The 16,974-nt window shown below is 51.9% G+C and overlaps 1 protein-coding gene across 1 annotated transcript in view; it reads right to left on the bottom strand.

The window, feature by feature from the left end:
- Window positions 1–16,974, bottom strand: part of Znf423 (zinc finger protein 423) — a 245,245-nt gene that overhangs the window by 118,109 nt on the left and 110,162 nt on the right. The window contains exon 3 of the mRNA XM_038312928.1: window positions 2,935–6,149. Within this exon, the coding sequence (XP_038168856.1) occupies window positions 2,935–6,149 (3,215 nt within the window). The remainder of the gene's footprint in view (window positions 1–2,934; window positions 6,150–16,974) is intronic.

The raw sequence follows: 16,974 nt of genomic DNA, 5'->3' as shown, positions 1-16,974 counted from the left end.
CCCTGCACAGCCCCCAGAGTCTGCTCTAACACGAGTGAGTCCTGGGGGAAGTGAGGGGTGGGTGAGCAGACAGCTGGGTCCCTGGCCTCAGGCGTGCCCAGACAGGGGGCAAGGTCCCAGGGGCAATGGCTAGATCAAGGAGATACCTGGGCTTTGTCTAGATTCTTTCTGAAAAAGGTCTATCTGTTTGGATCTCTGGGCTGGCGGGGGTGGTGGGATTTTTAGCCTGGTGCCTCATACATGGACGACAGGGAGGGAAAGACCTGGGGAGGGATAGGAACAAGACTTCAATCTGCCTCATGTGCATCGCTGTGCATTCTTGGCTACAGGTTCACCTTTCAGAGTCTGGAGTCCCTCTACCAAAACAGAGCCTCACAGCAGGGCTCTTGCTTACTGGAGACCAACCCTGTTGCTGGGGGCCAAGAGAGATACCCTCAGGTAATAGGGGCTTTCCAAGAGAGGTGCTCAATGCAGGGCAGACTAGGGAAGGGGAGTTCCAGGATTCAGAGAGCAGCTTCCTGCCCATCAGGACCCTCAGCACAATGGTGGGTGGGCTGAAACAGGTGGATCATCCAGGCTGGGATGCATTCAGGAAGGGCAACAGGAGCCCAACCACAGTGCCACCGTGTAAGAACAGGACTGAACTAGATTGCATTCCTGCCAGCTGCATCCCCATGCAGGCTGGATGGGCCATAGGGTGCCTGCGGAGAGTGGTGGGCATGAGTAGGAACTGTGTAAACAGGAGGCCTTCAAGTCCCGCCTCTGCCTCTTGAGAGCTAAGGCTCGGAAACCGAACTCACCAGTCTGGGCTTGTGTCCCTTGTGAAAATGAGTGTTGGAAGGGGTGCCCAGATGACAGGTGATCATTACACCCTGACCTCAGCCAGAGTGGACCCTAAGTGGCAGCGATAACACAGGACCCATTCTGTGCCCAACACTCTGACACACCTTCCACCCTCTGAGCACAGTGCAGCGGTCAACATAGGAAAGGTCCCACGGCTCGGCACTGACCAGTCGCGGCAGGGCGGGGTAGCTGTAGAGATCCCGGGGGAATCAGTTCTGCAGACACTAGGGATTACTGTTTCCTTTGTCTGAATGTCACCAAGACTGTCGTGTTAAGTCCTACCGCTGTGACCCTCTGACCTTACAGGAGGACATTGGCCCAGAGGGGTCAAACTACAGCAGGTCCTGGGAGAGGGAGATTTGCAGCTTAGACATCTGATTCCAGAGTCCCACACTCCCCAGGACAAAGTAGAGTGCCCCTGGCCAGCCAAGGCTCAAGGCCAGACAGAGCTGGGCAGCAAGACCAGTGTCCACACTCTAGATTTCTGAGAGGTGTCCCGCTGACCCTGTTCAGAGGCTCACTCAACTCAACTGGCAAGCCATGAGATGAAGGGGTGCCACAGTCTCCAAAGAGAGGTCTCTCTCTAGTCCTCCAGTTCCCAATGCTCTTCAGTGTTCTGTCTGTATTGGGGCATGGTTCCCCTAGCCAGGTGTCTACAGGCAGGTCCCTTGGGCTCACTGGGCTTCCGTAGGCCCACCTATGACCCAAGGGCCAGGGTAGGAGGCTGTCCTCTGGGGGTTCTTCCTTCACTCTCCAGTCCTCTCACTCCTCCTCCTCCTCCTCCTCCTCCTCCTCCTCCTCCTCCTCCTCCTCCTCCTCCTCCATCAACCCCAAATCTGTGTTCCTATCCTGAGACCAAACGCCTTCAGCAAGCAAGCATCTGTGGCAGGTGGCTTCCCCAGTCTGCCTCCCTATCAATGACACCAGCAGCAACCCCTGAGGGAGAGATACTCTTGAGACCTACGTGATGCCTCCTCCATCTGGAAACAACAGAAACGTGGTGGGAATTTCAGGCCCAGGCTGTCTGACACTGAAAGGCCACGCAGGCTGCAACCACCTCAGGTGTTCACCAACCTAAAGCCAAGGTCCTAGTTGGGCCCACACTGCCAGCCCATAATCCTCTGCCTCAATCAGAGCAACATATTATGAGCCCATGGCTCTCCTGGTCATGTAAGTCTCAAAGGTGGAATCCACTCCTGGCTCACAGACACCTCCAAACATAAGGGGCACTCAGCAGTTAAGAGCACTGGCTCCTCTTCCAGAGGACCCGGGTTCAATTCCCAGCACCGACATGGCAGCTCAAAACTGTAACTCCAGTTCCAGGAGATCCAATGCACATAAAATAAAGTCAAATAAATTATTAAACAAACAACAATAAAACAACATAAGGGGCGCTCCAGACAAATTTTTTGACTACATCAAACAATTACTAATGATGGACTCAGAGCCATACCATACTCAAGGGTCTTCCCCACACCATAACTGCACCAGCTACCATGATGCTGTCCATGACATATTGTCAGCAGAGGTTGTAGCAAGCATATACAATGCCAACCAATGCCTGGTTCTACTCAGGTATATTCCTGTTATCACTAGGATCTGCGCTACAAGAATCTAAGATTGAGAGCCCAGAGCTAAGAAGTGCCTCACTCAAGAAGACACAGCGAGCCAGGTAGTCAGTTCACTCCAGACAAACAGCGAAGATGCCGGTCATCACAAAAGGAACATTGACTGCATATTAACCATTTACTCTGCTGGGCACTTTTGCTGCATGTCACTGGCTCCTTACAAATCTAGGGTATCAGGATGACCATTACTCCCATTGTACAGATGAGCTCTTGACAAACCAGACCCAGCAAGGAAATAAATAAATAAATAAATAAATAAATAAATAAATAAATAAATAAATAGTATGTGCACCACGCAGCTGAAAGGAAATGTTTGGTGACATGGGACAGAGTAGATGCTCTTAACTCTAAGTTGCTATAAGACACACCACCAGGAAGCACACAGGCAGAGCTGTCATTTCTCTGAGTACCCATTGATCCCTAAGGAGGAGAGGCGAAGGAATGATTGTCAGGCTGCACTTACCCGGGGCACTGGTGATGTCTGGGCCCCTTTCCGGGGCCCACTGGTCTCTGGTGTAAGATCACGGTGGTCCACCTGCATGTGGCTCTCCAGGTCCTCGGCACTCTCGAACTTCACGTTGCATTCAGGGCAGCGGAGACCAGCACAAGGCCGGTCAGCAGGTTCGGGTGGGGCCAGGCCACCCACCTGTCCATTGGCACTACGGGCCATGCAGCCGGCACATAGGCCATAGGGAAGCCCATTGACATCAAGCCTGACCAGGTCCTGCTTGCTACGGAACTCTTTGAGGCACAGGGCGCACTTGTAGAGCTTCTGCAGGCCCTGGCCATTGGGGGAGGAGGCAGCCGAGCTGCCCGCCAGCTTCTGCATGTGGAAGGTGCCATGGATCTTGAGCTCCAACGTGGAGGTGACAGTCTGCATACAGACCACACAGCGGAAGCCAGTGAGGGAGTTGCGCAAGTCGGGGTGCATCTGGCAGTGCTCAATGAACTCCTCCTCGCTCTGCAGGGGCATTTTGCAGATGCGACAGGTGCCCGTGTCCAGGCTCTTGCTGTGGGTCACCTTGTGCTCAGTGAGCGTCAGCAGCGAGGGGAAGCGCTCGCCACAGATGGGACACATGTAGTGCTTGGCCGGGCCCCGGTGCGTCTGCAGGTGTTCCCGGAGCCCGTTCTCCGAGAAGAAAGTCCGTGAGCACACATTGCATTTGTGGCTGCCCTTGATGAATTCTGCCTTCTTCCGAGAGCCGTCGTCCTCGCCGGGCCGGATGTTGTGATCCCGAAGCCGGTGGTTCTGCAGCAGCACCTCCATGGTGTAGGCTGCGCCGCAGATGTCACAGCCATACATGGGCTCTGATGCATCCACGTCGTCCTCACTCGCCTCGTGGCTGTTTGGTGCCTCGGGGTTCTTGAGCAGCATGCCCTGCAGGTCAGCAGGCTCTGCCTTCTTGGTGGAAGTGGGGGGCACCCCGTTGGTCGTGCCGTTCTCTGCAGCTGCATCGAACACACAGTGCTTCTCCCGCAGGTGCTTCTCCAGCAGGATGACGGCGTGGAAGGCCTTGCTGCAGAACCTGCAGTTGTACTTCTTGCTGTGCGTGGTGATGTGGCACTGGAGCTCCACCTCGGTGCTGAAGGTCTCACCGCAGAAGATGCACTTGTGGGCCTTGGCCGGGTTGCCGAGGTGACTGTGCTTCACGTGCACCTGCAGGTCAGCCTCCTTGCGGAAGTCCCAGTTGCAAGCCGTGCAGCGGTACATCTTCTTCTCGTTGCTGTGTTTCACGGCCAGGTGCACCTGAATGGACACCTTGGAGTCGAAGACCTCCTGGCACAGGGTGCAGTGGTAGAGCACGAAGGTGTGCATGTCCAGTAGGTGCTTCTGCAAGTCGTCCACGGAGGAGAACTGCTTGTCGCAGCTCTCGCAGACATAGTGGGTGGACGTGGTCATGTAGTGCACCGTCAGATGCTGCAGGAGGGACTCCTGGGAGTCAAAGTCTTCTTTGCACTGGGGGCAGGCCTGCTTCCGAAGCAGCAGCTCCAGGTGCAGCTTCAGGTGGGTCTGAAAGCTCTCGAAGTTGGAGAACTTGAGGTCGCACTGATTGCAGGGATACTCGCCATTCGAGATGGAATTGGCACTCCCCGAGAGACGCTGCCGTTTGGGGGAAGACACCTCGACGTCAGAGGAGACGGGGCTCTGCTCTGCCTTGGACTTCTTGCTGTGCGCCAGAGGAATGTTCTTGTGGTTCTCTTTGATGTGCTTAGTGAGCTTCAGGATGGAGCCAAAGATAGGAGAGTTGGTACAGTAAGGGCAGGAGTAGACCTCCATGAAGGACTGCGTGGGCTGCACGACAGGAGACTCCAGCTTGGTGCTACCCACGCTGCAATGTGCCTGTTGGATGTGTTCAGTAAGGGAGGACTCAGTGAGGAAGCCCATGGAGCACTGGTTGCAGAAGAAAGCGTTATTACCATCAGGAGGGTTGGCATTGGGGCCACAGTGGGAGACTCGGATGTGCTCCTGCAGGCTGTTGATATCAGCGAACATCTCAGGGCAGTAGTTGCAGTGGAAGGCTGAAATGTTGCCAAACTGCATGACAGGGTAGGCGTGGCTCTTGTGTAGCTTGCGCACATGCTCGTTGAGGTTGTAAAGGGTGGGCATGGAGTCTAGGCAGATCTGACACGTGTGGCTCTGCTGAGGTTTATCCGCGTGGATGGTCTTCAGATGAATCTCCAGCACAGCCAGGCTGGTAAAGTCCCGCTTAGAACAATAGGGGCAGCTGTAGACCACCTTGGACCAGCTCTGCCCATCATCCCGCATCTTCTTCTGCCCCCTCAGTGGCTTCAAAGTGGAGTCTGGCGTGGAGCCACGCTCCACCGAGGCGCTGGAGTCAGGTGTAGCGCTGCTCATAGAAGCCACGCTGCCCAGCACAGGGTCGGGGCTGACACTGTGATTGCTGGAGTCGGGTTGCCGGTGGCTGTCCAGGTGGCAGTATACACCCTCCACCGAGGAGAACTGCTCGGGGCACATGGGGCACTTATGTTTCTGGTTGGCGTGGGCTTGGTGGATGTGGGCAAGCAGCGTGCTCTCATCAACAAAGACCTCAGGGCAGTGGATGCACTGCAGGTCCGCCTTCTCGGAGAGCTGCGGGTGCAAGGTGAGCACGTGCTTCTCCAGCTCCTCCGTCTGGCTAAAGGTGTCCTCGCAGTAATCACACATGAAGTCGTCCTTCTTGGCCTCCTTCTCCGACTTAGCCAGGTGTTCCTTGTTCTTCTTGTGGGCTTGCATGTGGCTCTGCAGAGAGCTGGTGGAGGAGAAGCCGCGCTTGCACACGCTGCACTTGAATGGCTTGCTGGAGCTGTGGGTCTTCAGGTGGATCTTGAGGTGGTCGCTACGGGAGAAAGCCGCCTCGCACTCGTGACAGTGGTACTTCTTGTCGCCTGTGTGCAGCTTGATGTGCCGGTCTCGGCTCCTCTTGTGCTTGAAGAGGCGGCTGCAGTAGGTGCACTTGAACGGCAGCTTGTCGCTGTGGATCTGCTCGTGCCTCTTCAAGTAGCTCAGGCGGATGAAGGACTTGTCGCAGAACTGGCAAGGGTACGGCAGGCCGGTGCCTCCTTCCTCTTCACCGAGGCCGAGGTCACAACCATCTCCGATCATCTGCGTAGGTGACGCAACATCCTTGCTGGAGGGAGACGAAGCCACCCAGGAGAGCTGTGGGTCGTCATCACCATCTGCAGGGGAAGGCAGAAGAGAGATTAGAGGCAATTCCCAGGCCCGCTGGGAAGCAAGGACAGAGCCAGCTTCTCGACAGCTCTCGGCAGAGGCTGTGCAGCTGGCCAGCTGCTGCAGGGGCGGGCGGATGATGGGGCCGGAAGTAAGTGGACATACAGGCCTTCCCATCCACAGGACACGGCAGAGAGGTGGCAGGGTTCTGAAAGGAAGTGTCTTTTCCGCGATGACACCTGTCTGAACCTGGCTGGATACAGTACACCCCCACGAGAGGAACAGCTATCAGCCACTTTCCTGGTGGTGGTGGGGGGGGGGGGGGAGGGGCAGCCTGGACAAAGTCACCGGAAATGACCTCACAGACCATCGGTCCCATAGGCCAAAAGGAATCCAAATCTCCTAATTCCAAACACATCTGGGAGTCAACTTCCATCAGCCCTCAGCCCCTAGCCTCCAGGCCCCCCAGTTTTAAGAGGAATCGAACTGATCCTTTGGGCACCAATTTTAGCAAGGACAAAAAACGCCCTTTATTTTAACAGTACCACCATATCCATGGATGGGGAGTGAAGAAGTTGGAAACAAGAGGTGCAGGGCCCCCAACATTAGACTCCAGGATGCAAATGAAGCAAGCTGAGGGCAGAGAGGAAGACCTGAGGCGTCCAGTCAGTCTCCCCGAGGAGGTGACTTCTTTGTTTCCAACCCCGGCTTTATCCTGCTCACCCAGGAGCCCAGGTGATAGCCGAAAGGATGGACCAGGCCACCAAAGGCCAGAGCCCAGGGCTAGCAACCCTTCACTCATCTAAGGGACTCTGTGCTCGCCAGAGACTAGAAGGACTTCTCTGGCCCTTCCAACCTCTGAGGGAAGCTAAACAAACCTCAGGGCTGGCCATTTCTGGGAAAACAAAGGCACACAAGGACGCAGCAAATAAAGCCAGTGAAGTTCACAAAGCACAGCGGGGGTTGGACAGAGCCAGCACGAGCAGGAATGCGTTCGGAGGCTCAAGTTTCTCGTCGAGTGGATTTAAAACTTAATAATGAATGAAACAGACCACAGGCTGCTGCGGGCAGGGGAGAGACAAACAAAAGCCCAGATTCTGCTGCGCTGACCTTGTCTTGTGACCCCGAGGAAGGAGACCAGGGCCCCTGGCCACACTGCCAGCCTCCAGCCGGCCAGCTCAATCCTCAGAAAAACCTCACAGAAGTTGCCCCTGACCCACAGGATGAGAAGAGGGTGGAGAGCCTCACACCCAACACACACACACACACACACACACACACACATACACACACACACTTTACACAGCGCCCCCAACCCCATTCACATACCTAAGAACATGTGCTCACCACACCTTACACATAGTTCCCAAAACACACACACACACACACACACACACACACATATATATGTTCACACAATCACACACACGTGCACTCCCTCCCACACTAATTCACAGGTATACTCGCCCTTGCTTTAGTGTTGCATGTGTGTATATAGCCTGCACACCAGAGTCACAACATCCACATTATGGATGCCATACACACTGATACTTAAACACACATCCTAGACACACAACTATACCATCACAGCTCCTGTCCAAGGCTCGCTGTAGTCACACTGCTGTTTCTGCCGAACACAAGAGCTTATTAAAAATAAATAAATAAAATAACAAGAGCTGGCTGGAGAGCTCTTGGTAACTAGCACTGGGCAGGTCCCAGGCTCCCATCACAGCCCCAGTGCCCACCCCCTCACGCCCAGCTTCCGAAGCATAAAGAGTTACCCAGGCTGGCACCGCGGGTCCAGCTCCGCCTGATGGAGACTGCTTTCCACAGCCTCCGTTCTGTGCCTCCCAGCAGCCTCCTCACCTCTAAAGCCCAGCACCCCCTAGGAACGCCCTCCTGGAGTGAGGGCACCTTCTCTCTTGGGGGCCTCACGTTACAGGCCCTTTGGCCGGGAAGGACGCAGCCGCTACCAGCTTCCTAGATTAGGCGCAGCGGGAGGTGCCTTATCCCTTGCCTATTAATTCCCAGCCTTTGCCAGCTGGGCTCTGAGGGGCACAGACAAAGGGACCCAGGGGAAGAGATGGATGGAGCAGGGACTTGCTTGGCCTCTGCCCATTGGCCAGGCTCAGCTAGCTTTACGTTATTTTGATATCTTAGCTCAGAAATACTCAAACTAGCACAGAACTTCTCCAGTGTGCCCATCCTCTACCAGGTACTTTCTCACCATCTCTGGGGAGGTGGGAACCAGGGCACTCCCACTGTACAGACGGGGAAACTGAGATGAATCCCAGAAACAAAATCCTGACAAGTAATGAAAGAGAAAGGCAGGAACTGTTCAGGGCATACATTTCAGGGAGAGACCACCAACGCTCAGAGAAGCCCCTTAGATGCCCGATGAGTGGAGAAAATGAACAAGCAGGAAGGTGACACCAGGAAGGCACTCTGCCCTTGGGACAAGCCTGAACTAGCACGTCTCTAACAGTCCTTGGTTCTTAATACCTTCATCCCAACTGAGGACCAAAAGGCAGCTTCCTACACCCCTGAGCTTCCAAGCTCCCCTAGCAACTCATCCACACCACGGATGATCCTCTCACCCTCTGAGATTCAGTAAATACGTCTAAAAAGAACCACTGTGAGGGGGTGAATGGGGAAATTAATAGGAAGCCCACTCTAGTTCTGTTGACATGCATGCTGCAAATAGGCTCGTCCACAGACAGAGCCCACTCAGGACTGCCTGAGGCTGAAAGTGGGTGCCACGGTCAATGTCAAACTGGCAAGCAAAGTCTGTCGAGGAAAGGGAAGTGGATTTAGCCATAGCTGCGAAGGCCTGTACAGTTCCGTGGGCTTCCTACAGAGGTGCTGAGCGGCACAGTAAAATAAGTGAACGTTACAACATGCAAATTATACTTCTATAAAGCTGGTAAACAAAAGCAGTGTTTTGCCAATAATAATAATTAATTCTAATTAGTACCACTAGTGCTATTTTTAGCAGCTACATTTATCGTTCGTGTCCCACATGCCAGCACTATACATATCTGTTATCTCAACGAATCTTTCAGCCTTCACAGTGCCTATGGCTGGTGGTCTGCGGGAGCACCCCATGTTTGAGGTGGGGATGCTGAGAGTCAGAGGGGTGAGCAACCTGCCCGTCTCACAAAGCCGGATGCTTTGTGAGAGAGTTGATCCCTGCATCTCCCAAATGGACAGTATCCCAACCTAGGCTAACATAAGCCATTCAGCCGCCACCGCCACGAAGGGACTCAAGACCTGCCCAGTTGTGCAAGGTACCCAAAGTTTCACTGTGGAGCTGACTGCTTGGCTTTATTTTCTGCAAACAAGTTTCAAGGTGAAAAGGAAGTGCATTATTCTCCACCAACAAACCAAGCCACTGCTGAGATCATAATAATCCAAATCGAAATGAAAATAAGGCTCCTTAAAATGAAAAGGTCCAATCAGAGGAAAGGGGGCACGCTGACATATGAAGTCCAAACTGGCTGCCCTGCTTAGAGTCGGCTATTCAAAAATCACTCAGCCCTGGTGGTTCTCTGCCCACCTGCTCTAAGTACCCTGGAGACATCTAGCCAATGGCACCAGAAGAAAACTAGAGAGATGAGCAGGGGCCAGGGCTCCGCTGGACCTACAGGGGCATCAGCAGAGGAAGGGGACACTCCTGTTCCTCACAGGAACACACACACCCTCAAACACTGTTAGCACTTATAGTGCAGAAGCACAACCACCCCTGAGCAAGCACAACTACCCATAACTAGCATGACCACACAGGAGTACAGAAAGGAAAGGGAGGGGAGTGGAAATGGGGCCAAGGGTGTCTCAAGGTTCCCTTTAAGGTGAATGAACGGTCAGGGTTCAGCAACAAGTAGGTTCAGGGAATGCCTCCCTTGTCCAGCCAGCTTTCCACCTTCAAAGGAAGACTTTCTGCGAACCAGGCATTCTTCTCTAACTTCCCATGTATTAATTCAGTCCTCAACAGTTCAATGAGCTGGGCATATGACTACTTCATTTCCATGTTCAGGCGAAAACGATGCACAGAGGCTGCTTTGCCCAGTGCCACCCAGCTGCCAGGCAGTAGAGCCAGGAAACAAACCTACTTAATCCTACTCAATTGGTAGCTTCATCCACAATGCTGAGATGAGAGATATAGTGACAAATGCCAGCCCCTCAGCAGTTCCCTCCTCTCGAATGAGCATGGTCAAAGAACAGAATGAGGAGAAAAATGACTTTCAAAATGGAGATTAAATTCATTTGAAAATGGCTAATCCAGCAAAGAGGCCTGGAAGGAAATGGTTTATAGAAGACTTCTGCTGTCTGCTGGAGGAGAACACACACATATACACACACATAAGAGAGGAGGAAATTTTGATAAAAATTCAATTAAGTAAAAAGATGATTAACTGGGCTTTTAAATATATCTGCAGCATAATCAAGTGGATTCCAGGATTGTAGGGTCATACTCAGAGACTGACAGGGTGTTAGGGGCAGGTGTGGCCACAGCAAGTGCAGCAAGGTAGGTTGCAATGGATGCACTGGAAACTGGCAGGCATCGTGGAACAGCCACCCAGGAAGGCAGGGGGCACAGTTCATAGCTGCTCCCATCAGAGAACATCAATGAGCAGCCACTGAGGGTACCAGGATCCCGGAGGGAGGGTGGCCTAGCCCTCAGATCCACAGGCATTAGCTAAAAGTGATCATCCAGCCATAGGAGGCGTGGGCAGAGGAGAAAGTGACCCTCCAGCACTGAGATGAAGAGACAATCATAAAAAGAGCTTTAGCTGGGACCCCTGCTTCAGTAACAAGACGAGCATAGCTGAAGCCCAGGAAGTTCTGGGTCTCCAGGACATTGCCAGCCAGAGAAGTTCTATTAGTGTGAAGAGAAGTTGAAATCAACTGGTGATGTCTGCCATGAGCAAAGATGGATGGGAATGGAATGGTCTCAGGGCACCGGGTTCCTCCTTGAAGAAAGGCTCGATAGATCCTCTGAGCAATGAGGCTTTGGGACAGGGTCCCCCAAATCCTGCTGTCGGTGCAGAGACAAAAAGACCTGAAAAGTTCTGGGCAGCTACACTGAGGTCAGAAGAGGGGTTGCCAGCCGGGTCAGTTCCACCCCCAGCTGATGTGAGACTGCCCTAAGAAGACACAAAGCTGCCTGGATGTGCAAAGAACCCAGTTGTCTGTGTCTCCAGAGCATGCAAGACCTGCACGCATATGCTGTAAGGCACACATAAGCCGCTTCCCGCAGAGTCGGTCAGAACTGAAATTAGTGGCTTTCTGATACACAAGGATACAACACAGTGTGGGGCACCTGGGCATGTTCCTGCTTTCCCTTCAAGGAAGAGCACTTGAGCCTGGGAGTGTATGGCCCTGGTCCTCAGAGGTGAGTGTAGTTGATGACGGCTGGCCTTAGAGATGCCACCATGCCCTCCTGAACCAACAACACCCCTATTCTATGGGTGGACTGGGACACCTGAGGCTTTTTCCTGGAACTACTTTCAGTAATCAGCAATAATAAGTTTCCCCAAGAAGTCTGAAGCTCCCAGTACACAACCCTAGGTGTTTTGTGGCTTTCCTGGGTAAATTCAAAAGAAATGTCCAGACCGAAGAAAGGTTCCATCCAGTCTGAGCAGGCATATCAAGGAGGGCATTGGGTCACTTTCAGGAGGACATGTGACTGATGGCAGCTGTTGAGTGCTCACCTTTTCTAACTTAGTGTTTCTAAGATTATGTGCAGCTAGGGCAGGAAGGAATGGAGACTGGAATCTAGCGGAAGTGTCTTGATACCCTGCTCCGAGAGGAATGTTAACAGCCCATTCCCATGGAACTAGTATCTTCTATCCAGTTCTGTTTCTTCACCATGACTCAAATCAAGGTCTCCTATGTGTCATTTCAACCATTCTTGTTCCATTTCATGGTGACAATGGTCATGTTAAATCTAAAGGAAACAGCTACAATATCTCAGGCAGAGTGGAACCATCCAACACAGAGACGTATCCTGGGCAAAGTTGGTGGTAGGGGAGCAGAATGGATGGGGTCTGCTGCCAAACAACCATGAAGAAAGCAAAGGAAGCAGGTTGCCTACAGACCCTGCACAGAACCAAAGTCAGAGGCAGTGCTAAGCAAAAGCAAATGAATATGAGCCTGTAACCGTGACCTGGGGTGCTGGTTAGCTGACCTTAACGTACAGAGATGGCTCTGAATTATCTGGGAGAGGCCTCTGGAGACACTGGGTCTTTAAAGGAGGAAAGGGAGGTGGAGAACAAGCCAGCCCATTGATGCTGGGGTTGAAGACACAAGAGTGACCAATGTGGGCTGGGCGGTGGTGGCGCACGCCTTTAATCCCAGCACTTGGGAGGCAGAGGCAGGCGGATCTCTGTGAGTTCGAGACCAGCCTGGTCTATAAGAGCTAGCTCCAGGACAGGCTCTAAAGCTGCAGAGAAACCCTGTCTCGAAAAACCAAAAAAAAAAAAAAAAGAGTGACCAAGGTGACTCTATGAGTGGCAAAAGTCCTCTGCCACCACCTTGACCTTTGCCCTACGTGTCTATCAGACTTCTGACCACCAGAACCATAGTGACTTTGTGTTGCTGTTTTTTCCCTTTTTCTTTATGTATATGAGCGCTTTACCTACATATATGCAATTGCACCACTTGAAATTCAAGATATAGATAGTTATGAGCCACCATGTGGGTGCTGGGAATTGAACCTCTTAAAAAACAGTTAAGTGCTCTTAACTGCTGAGCTACCTCTCTAGTCCCGGACTTTGTGTTGTTTTAAGCTACAGTGTACATAGGATTTGTTACAGTGGCAATAAGAAACAGTATAGCTCTTAGGTGACAGGAGTGGAGTGCCACCAGGACACACACCCAGTGATAGGAAAGTGGCTCAGGAGCTGGACAGTGGCCATGAGCTGAAAAAAAAAAAAAAGAAAAAAGAGAAAAAAAACCTCAAGAGAAATGCATTCTTTGTAAAGGGGTGGGCAGCCTCATGCAGGTTAACTGAAATACGGGTATAGGTAGTCACCTATGGTGCAGACTTGGAAGGAGAAGAGCAGTGTTTTCCTGAAAACTAAAATCCCCTTGGACCGAAACCTAATCCAGCATGAGCCAGGGGCTGGGACACTTGTATGGATAAGGCTTACCAAAGAGAACTATGCTCTCAGAAGGCTGGAGTGTTGTCGTCCCCATCCCGTACTCACCTTCCCCCTCGCTGCTGCATGAGAGGAAGAGCCTACAATGGAAAAACGCAGGTATTTACTAGGTTTTCTAGCAGAATGTTGAAGGTGTTTCCTGGCTTCTTTCTTGCAGTTTACAATACGAAAGGAGAAATAGACTAAAGGCAGAAAGGTGCAAAAGGAACCAGGAGGCATCCTTGGGAAATTCTCGAATTGTTTTACTTTTAGGAAGGCACACTCCAGAGGAGCAGAGAGGGTGTGGCCGTGGATTCTGCTGCCACCTCAGGAAAATCAAGAGGTCAGGGGTGAGTCACACAGAAGGCCGTTATAAGAGACGAAGGGTGTGCCTCGCAGACCTTCCCCAAACAAGACAGAGTGTCTGGGAGACTCAGGAGCACTGTCCTCGAGCCGTCTCAACAAAACCCAATGGCAGAGACAAAATTCTCCAGAAACTGCCTCTGGAGAAGCCTCTTGTCTTAAAGGGCAATTCCCCGTGAAACACACAGGAGAGCCACAAGGGTCTTGAAATTTTTATACCAGCAGAAACACTGCCGGGTTAGCCCAACAGGGAGCGAGAAAGAGTACAAGATGAAAGCCGTCCAGCAGACGCTCCAAGCCCTACACGCAGGAGCGGAGAGTAGAACTGCTCAGCTGCAAAGGTGTGCTACCGTTTGCAGATGGAAAGGATCACTGGGGGGGGGGGGGGGGCCTCAAACCCAGAGGGTGGAGCCAGGAGCCATCAGTGATGAGGTCACTACTGGGCCGGGCTCAGGCCTGGCACTATATAACCAACCATACACGAGGATTCCCTCTCTTGCTGTTTAAGACTCAGGCAGACATGTCTGTTAGAACCTCTGGGGCTCTAAGAGCAGGGCTAGGTGATGCAGTCTGCAGTCTGCCCGGGTCAGCAGTAGGTGTCTCAGCTTTGTGATCCCCACCCCCACCCCCAGTTTGTTTGTTTTTTTCTCTCTATTCAGGACATTTGTTGAACCTGCCCCATATTCAATGTTTCTTAGGGTGAGGAATATACCTACACCCTAAGATGTATATACCTACACTCCTATGATGCTATCGATCCAACCTCTATTTATGCATTATTATCTGTTTACACTCTAAGACAACTTTTGGATGGTTTTTTAAAAAAAAATATTCTAAAAGGAAGAAAAAAAGAAAATACAAGAAAGATCCTTTTCATGCCAGGGGTTATGATTACATTTTTCTAAATTGACAAATTGGGGTGTTGAAAGGACAAAGGCCCTGCTCCCACAAAGTTAAAAGGCCACACCAAGGAAAGGGATGGGAGTAGCTGGGGGCGGGAGAGAGGAGTCATCTGAGAAATCCACAAAGCTATCATGTCCAACTTGGCCCCACTTGAAATACTGAATAAGAATTATGCTTTCACCAAACATAGCTGCAGTTCTGACCTGCCCATCCCTTCCCCAAGGAGCTCAGGGTTTTTCTGGATATGGTGTCATCGTTGTCCCCAATGAGACTGCAGCAAGGAAATGCAGGGACCATTCTCGCCTTAGGGTGAGAGTCTGTGGGGGCAGAGACAGGCATGGAGAGTTCAGTGGTCTTTGAAAGCTGGGGGAAGTACTCTTGTTGACAGAGGACAGGCATCCCACCTCTGCCTTACTACACAGGTACACCTGGGCACATAGCTCTGGGACCTGTCAGTCCCCCAGAAGGACGATGGCCACTGTCAGACATCCCTTTTCCTGCTAGCTCTGTCATGAAACAGCAAAGAGCTGCCATTAAGGGCCTTAATAAGCCGTCCAAAGAGTCAGGATTAAAGAAACAAAATGTGTTTAATTCTAGTACTCAGGAGGCAGAGGCAGGTGGATCTCTCTGAGTTCAAAGCTAGTCTGGTCTCCATTGGGAGTTCCAGGCTAGTCTGGCCCTACACACTGAGACTTGTCTCAAGAAAGTAAAGAAACCAAGACAACCGTAGAGAGATGGCAGAGCTCCAGACTAAATGTACACACAGGCTTGCCCTAGACTCGGAAAGGCTGCTGCTCATTATCTCTGTGAGCTGGGCAAGCTACTGCCCCTCTCTGAGCCTCTGTAGGATGGGATAAAGAAATCACTACTTTACAGAGTGGCCCCTACAAAGGCTGGCAGAAGAAAATGAAGGGGAGGGCAGAGAGTGGTTAACAGCACTTCCTACTCTGGCAGAGGGGACCTGGGTTTGGTTTCCAGTACCCACCTGGTGGCTCACAACCATCTGTAACTCCAGTTCCAGGGAATCCAACACCTTCTTCTGCCTCCTTGGATATACATGGTGTGCATATATAATATAGTCAAAATAATCATGTGCATAAAATAAAGAAAGGGGGCCCAGAGTGGCTGAGGCAGCTACTGCCAACCTGGAGCCTGCCTTGGGTGACAGTACTTCACACCATCTGGGCAACACCATCCGCTGATGGTGCCTTTGCTTCTGCAGGCAGGCACCCTGCAATGAACTCAATGACCGCCAACCTTGTGAGCATCCTAGATCCCCGTCTGGCAAAGGTCCTCCTTCATATACAAAGGAGGTCACCTCATGAATGAAGGAATCAAGAGAGGTGCCCCATGCCTATGGTATTTGCTTTTGACCAGCTGAAGCAGGAGAAACGACATCCTGAGCAGGGAGGCCTCAGGTCACTGTAGCCATCTCCCACAACCAGGCAGTCTGTAGGCTGTGCAGTTATCAGGCCTTTTGGGGAGACCAATGAACTCACAAACTACCTCTGCATGGTTTTCGAAGGTCCACCTTCACTCCTGGTCATCCCTGGAGGAGGTGGGAAAGTCCTAAAGGGACAGGCCACATAGCCATGGGACAGCTGAGCCACAGTTCCCCTTCTGACCAAGGGCACTTGTTTCCCTGCGTGCCCATACTCAGGAAGTTCTCCTCTTTGGTCCTTACAGCCTAGACCCAGAACACATTTGTATTCCCAGCAGCTGATCAGTCAGCAACTGGGTTTGCTCCACGCCTGTCCCCATTACATCCCATTCATAAGACCTTACACAAGTTCATTATCCTGCCTTAGTTTTACAGATAAAACTCACGTTTCCTCCTCTGTACAATGGGGGCACTGACAGTCTCGACTACTGTTATTCTACAGATGAAATCAAGCGAGTGTCCATGAAATGCTACCCATGACCAGAGTTCTGCAAAGGAGTAAAGAGCCGTTGTTGCTGGCTCACAGGTCACCAAGGTGGTCACAGAGTAAATGAGACAGCTTTGGCAGTTTCGATGGCCAAGAGACGGGGATAGTATCTTTACTTTAGTGGCTAACAAAGAGGAACTGAGCTGGGGACCACAAGTTACCCTGCAGATGCTGGTTTTTAAGGCAAAAGAAATGACCTGTATCGAGGCCAGATGTCGCCCTGAATTGTAACCCCAGGACACCATCTGAAAGGCACCTTTGAGACCATCCAGACCAACACACTCATGACAGATGGCAAAGTCAAGGCCCCAGCAGCCCTGAAATGCTTGTACACCCATCCACACTACCCTGCATGGCACCACAGGGGCTGCCTTTCCCAAGGCCTCCAAACCCACAGTGCAGGTCATCTTTCCCCTTGAAACCTCCAACCTGGCAGAACACACAGCCGGCTGGCTGCATCATTCCTTAGACAAATTTACTTAGCACTGATATTGTAAATG

This window comes from Arvicola amphibius, chromosome 15 (genome assembly GCF_903992535.2).
Source record: "Arvicola amphibius chromosome 15, mArvAmp1.2, whole genome shotgun sequence".
Taxonomy (NCBI): domain Eukaryota; kingdom Metazoa; phylum Chordata; class Mammalia; order Rodentia; family Cricetidae; genus Arvicola; species Arvicola amphibius.
This window is presented reverse-complemented; position numbering and strand designations above follow the sequence as displayed.